The sequence below is a fragment of the Penaeus japonicus genome, unplaced genomic scaffold, assembly GCF_977035675.1.
Source record: "Penaeus japonicus unplaced genomic scaffold, GWHDUDI00000001_assembly GWHDUDI00000037, whole genome shotgun sequence".
Lineage (NCBI taxonomy): Eukaryota > Metazoa > Arthropoda > Malacostraca > Decapoda > Penaeidae > Penaeus > Penaeus japonicus.
This window is the reverse complement of record NW_028234439.1, coordinates 720,341-725,947: the sequence shown is the minus strand read 5'-3', so window position 1 is coordinate 725,947 and position 5,607 is coordinate 720,341. Positions and strand designations below refer to the sequence as shown.

General features: G+C 49.6%; 1 protein-coding gene across 1 annotated transcript in view; it reads left to right on the top strand.

Annotated features, from left to right (window-relative positions):
- Positions 1–5,314, top strand: part of LOC122257960 (uncharacterized) — a 27,996-nt gene extending 22,682 nt beyond the window's left edge. The window contains exon 9 of the mRNA XM_086532678.1: positions 5,119–5,314. Coding sequence (XP_086388804.1) covers positions 5,119–5,231 — 113 coding nt within the window. The 3' untranslated portion in view covers positions 5,232–5,314. The remainder of the gene's footprint in view (positions 1–5,118) is intronic.
- Positions 5,315–5,607: the final 293 nt, after the last annotated feature.

Sequence of the window (5,607 nt, the reverse complement as noted above, 5' to 3'; positions counted from 1 at the left end):
ACCCCCTCTTCATCCATCCTCCCCTCTCTCTCTCTCTCTTTTTGTCAGTCAATCTCTCTCATCCCCTCTCTTTTCCTTCCCCCTCTTTCATCCTTCTCCCCTCACCTCCCTTTTGTATCACTTGGCTTCCCTCCCTTTTTTTCCCCTCCCGCCCTCTCCCCTTCCCCCCCCCCCTGAGCCACCTCATCCTTTGGGAATATCCTTATTGATTTCCAAAAGACAGCCTCGGGGATCTGTCTCTCAGTGGGAGAGAAAGAGAGAGAGAGAGGGGGAGAGGGACACAGGGAGAGAGGGAAAGAGAAAGAGGGAGAGAGGGAGAAATAGAGAGAGAGAGGGGGGGAGGGACACAGGGAGAGAGGGAAAGAGAAAGAGGGAGAAAGGGAGAAATAGAGAGAGAGAGGGGGGGAGGGACACAGGGAGAGAGGGAAAGAGAAAGAGGGAGAGAGGAAGGGGGAAGATAGAGGGACACAGGAAAATAGGGAGAAATAGAGAGAGAGGGGGGATGAGGGACACAGGGAGAGAGGGAAAGTGAAAGAGGGAGAGAGAGAGGGGGGGGAGATAGAGGGACACAGGAAGAGAGGGAGAAATAGAGAGGGGAGAGGGGGGAGGAAGTGAGAGATAGAGAGAGAGACTAACTGGCAGAGGGAGAGGGAGGGTGGAAGTGAGAGAGAGAGAGACGAACAGACAGACAGACAGACAGAGATTGGGTGAGAGGAAGGGAAAGAGAAAAAGAAAGGGGAGGGAGTTATGCCTCAGGGTCTCCTCTGCCGTGGTACAGGCGAGATAGGGGTGCATATTATGTGTGCTTCACAACCACCACCACCATCATCATCACCACCACCACTATCATCATCATCATCACCACCACCACTATCATCATCATCATCATCACTATCCTCATCATCATTATCACAATCATCATCATCATTATCACTATTATCATCATCATCACCACCACCATCATCATCATCACCACCACCACCATCATCACCACCACCATCATCACCACCACCACCATCATCACCACCACCATCATCATCACCACCATCATCATCATCATCATCATTATCACTATCATCATCATCATTATCACAATCATCATCATCACTATCATCATCACCACCATCATCAACATCATCATCATCATTATCACAATCATCATCATCACTATCATCATCACCACCATCATCAACATCATCATCATCATTATCACAATCATCATCATCACTATCATCATCATCATCTCATCATCACCATCATCATCATTATCACAATCATCATCACCACCATCATCAACATCATCATCATCATTATCACAATCATCATCATCACTATCATCATCATCATCTCATCATCACCATCATCATCATTATCACAATCATCATCATCCCTATCATCATCTCATCATCACCATCATCATCACCACCATCATCAACATCATCATCATCATTATCACAATCATCATCACCACCATCATCAACATCATCATCATCATTATCACAATCATCATCATCACTATCATCATCATCATCACCACCATCATCATCATTATCATCATCATAATCTTATCATTATCATCTCATCATCACCATCATCATCACCACCATCATCAACATCATCATCATTATCACAATCATCATCATTATCACTATCATCATCATCATCACCACCATCATCATCATTATCACTATCATCATCATCATCATAATCTTATCATTATCATCATCATCATCGTCATCATTCATATATCCTTCAGTTTCTCTTCACATCATCTGCATTTGCGTCTCTTTAGCATAATTCATCACTCACGGTTCCACTTGAAGAAAAATAATAATGATGGAAAAAATGAAGAAGATTTATCTGTCTCAAGTCTTTAGCGGAAGTGGGAGAGGAGGCTGATGGGAGGGAAGAGGGGAGGAGGGGAGGAGGGGGAGGGAGGAGGGGAGGGGGGGGGGAGAGGAGGGGGAGGGAAGAGGTGGAGGAGGGGGAGGGAAGAGGGGAGGAGGGGAGGGGAGGAGGGGGAGGGAAGAGGTGGAGGAGGGGGAGGGAAGAGGAGGAGGGGTGGAGGGGGAGGGGGGAGGGGAGGAGGGGGGGGGAGGAGGGGGAGGGAAGAGGTGGAGGAGGGGGAGGGAAGAGGTGGAGGAGGGGGAGGGAAGAGGGGAGGGGGGGAGGGAAGAGGGGAGGAGGGGAAGGGAAGAGGTGGAGGAGGGGGAGGGAAGAGGGGAGGAGGGGGAGGGAGGAGGGGAGGAGGGGGAGGGAAGAGGTGGAGGAGGGGGAGGGAAGAGGGGGGGGGAGGGGGAGGGGAAGAGGGGAGGAGGGGGAGGGAAGAGGGGAGGAGGGGGAGGGAAGAGGGGAGGAGGGGGAGGGAAGAGGTGGAGGAGGGGGAGGGAAGAGGGGAGGAGGGGGAGGGAAGAGGGGGAGGAGGGGGAGGGAAGAGGGGAGGGGGGGGAGGGAGAAGGGGAAGGAGGGGGGGAGGAGGGGGAGGCAAAAGAGGTGTGGGAGGAGGGGGGGGAGGGAAAGAGGAGGGAAGGGGTGGAGGAGGGAGGGAGGAGGGAAAAGAGGGGGAGGAAGGGGGATGGGGAAAGGAGTGTGGAGGAGGGGGAGGGGGGAGGTGGAGGAGGGGGAGGGAAGAGGAGGAGGGGTGGAGGGGGAGGGGGGAGGGAAGAGGTGGAGGAGGGGGAGGGAAGAGGTGGAGGAGGGGGAGGGAAGAGGGGAGGAGGGGGAGGGAAGAGGGGAGGAGGGGGAGAAGAAAGGAAGGGAGGTGTGGAAGGGAAGAGAGGGAGGAGGAGGAGGAGGGGGGGAGGGAAGAGGTAGATGAGGAGAAGGGAGGAGGTGGAGGAAGGGAAGATAAGAGGGGGAGGGGAAGAGGAAAGGAGGGGAGGATTGGAAGGAGGTGAGGAGGAGGAGGAGGAGGAGGAAGGGGGTTGAGGGGAACTGGGAGGGGAGGGGAGGGGAGGGGAGGGGAGGAGAGAGGGGAACAAGGAGGGAACTTGGGAAAAGGGGGAAGGACGAACGAAGAAGGAAGAGGAAGGGAAGAAAGTGTAAAAGAAAAAAAAGAGGAGAGAAGGATAATGGAATTTTTATACTGAAGTTGACTTTTTTTCCTTTTTTATTTGCATGTACATGAGTAGATGGAGAGAGAGAGAGAGAGAAGTATTGAGGAGAGATGAGAGGAGAAGGAGAGAAGAGAGGAGAGAGGTTTTATGAAGAGATTCTGGAGAGGGAAGAGAGAGGAGGGAGAGAGAGGGGAAGAGAGAGGGGAGAGGGGGAGAGAGAGAGGTAAGATTGAGAGAGAGGGAGGAGTGGAGAGGAGAGAGAATGAGAGAGAGATGAGAAGAGAGGGAGAGGAGAGAGGAAGAGAGAGAGAGAGAGGATTGGAGAGAGAGGAAGAGAGAGAGAGAGAGAAGGAGAGAGGAAGAGAGAGGGAGAGAGAAGAGGGGGAGAGGAGAGGAGGAGAGGAGGAGAGAGAGGTTGGAGAGGAGAGGGAGGAAAGAGAGAGAGAGACGAGGTAGAGAGAGAGGAGAGAGGAGAGAGAGAGAGGAAAGAGAGATCGAGAAGAGGAGAAGCAAGAGAGGAAAGAGAATTTTTAGATGAGAGTTGACTTTTTTTCTTTTTTATTTTATGTACATTGAGTTTGATAGGAAGATGAGAGAGAGAGAGAGGAGAGGAGAGAGAGGAGAGAGAGATGAGAGAGTGAGAAGAAGAGAGAGAACTGAGAGAGAGAGAGAACTGAGAGAGAGAGAGGTGAGAGAGACGAGAGAGTGAGAGAGCGAGAGAGAGAGAGATGGAGAGAGTGAGAGGAGAGTTGAGAGAGAGAGAGAGAGAGAGAGAGAGAGAGAGAGAGAGAGAGAGAGAGAGAGAGAGAGAGAGAGAGAGAGAGAGGCGGAAAGAGAGGGAAAGAGAAGGAAGAAGACATATATAAATCTATTTCTGTCTCTCTCTCTCTCTCTACCTACCTATCTCTCTCTCTCTCTCTCTCTCTCTCTCTCTCTCTCTCTCTCTCTCTCTCTCTCTCTCTCTCTCTCTCTCTCTCTCTCTCTCTCTCTCTCTCTCTCTCTCTCTCTCTCTCTCTCTCTCTCTCTCTCTCTCTTTCCCCCTTTCACTGTCTCTCTCTCTCTCTCCTTTTATTCCTTCCCTTTCTCTACGCACGTGACACATTTCCTCTGTCGAGCACCATTGATTTTTCTTTGCATTTTTCGGGCCGCCTCCCGGACGAGGCAGATTTGAGGCCGCGCGCGGCGCTCGCTGACTCGGGTTTCGCGCCAGAAACAGACCTCGGATTTGTCTGACTTGCCTTTCGGGACAAGCGCCTAGAAGAGGTGCGCTGGGGGGTGGGGGGGAGGGCTCTAGGTGGAGAAAGATAGACTTATTGAGAGATAAATGGAAGGGCGCCTGGGATACAGTATACCCGAATATGCTGTGTGAACAAGATCATACGTATTTATATAGCATTATATATTGCCATTCTTTATATTTCTCTCCCTCATGCACTCCTACGTCCTCACTCCCTCCATCCTTCTATAAGCTCCATCAATCCCTCCATCCTTTTTGTATATTCCCTAATTCTCTCTATTCTTATTCACTCTCCATAACTCCGTCCATCTCTACATTCCCTCACTTATTCCATTCTTCTACTCCTTCCCTCAATCCCTCCATCCTCATAATATATTCCTTCATTTTCATCTCTTTATACTCTTCCTTTCTTCATCCATTCATCTATTACCTAACTCTATTTTCTCCCTCGCTCCCTCTATCAATCCGTTTCCTCTCTCCTTCCATCTTTCTATCCTCTCACTTAATCCTTTTCACTCCTCTTGTATAATCCCAACCACTTCTTCTGTCCCTATGTATCTTCTCTCACTCCCTCCATCCTCCTTTGTATACCTCACTCCCTCCATCCCTCAACGTACACCCCATTCCCTCCATCCTCCAATATCCTCCCTCACTCCCTCCATCCTCCAATATCCTCCCTCACTCCCTCCATCCTCCAATATCCTCCCTCACTCCCTCCATCCTCCAATTATCCTCCCTCACTCCCTCCATCTTCCAATAGCCTCCCTCACTCCCTCCATCCTCCAATATCCTCCCTCACTGACTCCATCCTTCTGCTCGCCACAGGAACCCTGGCCAGCATCCCGGCGGTGTCCATCCTGAACGTCATGCACAACGCCATCACTCTGCACAAGCGGACGGTGGGCGCCAAGCAGCAGTGCACGCCCAGTCAGAGGTAAGTTGAGGGGCCTTTGTGTGGGCGGTTTGGAGGCCTTTCGGTGGGCGTTTGGAGGCCTTTCGGTGGGCGGTTTGGAGGTTTTTGTGTGGGCGGTTTAGAGTTCGTTGTATTGGCGGTATATGGGAGGTTTTTCGTTATTGTTTATTATTTCATTATTATCATCATTATTACATTGTCATTAGTGTTATTATTACAATCATTGCTATTATTATCATTATTATTGTTATTTTTATTATTAACATTATTATCATTATAATAATTACCATTATTATTATTGTTCTTAATATCATCATTATCATTTCGATATTATTGTAATTATTATTGTTGTTATTATTATTATCATCATTATTATTATGATTATAATCCTTATTATCACC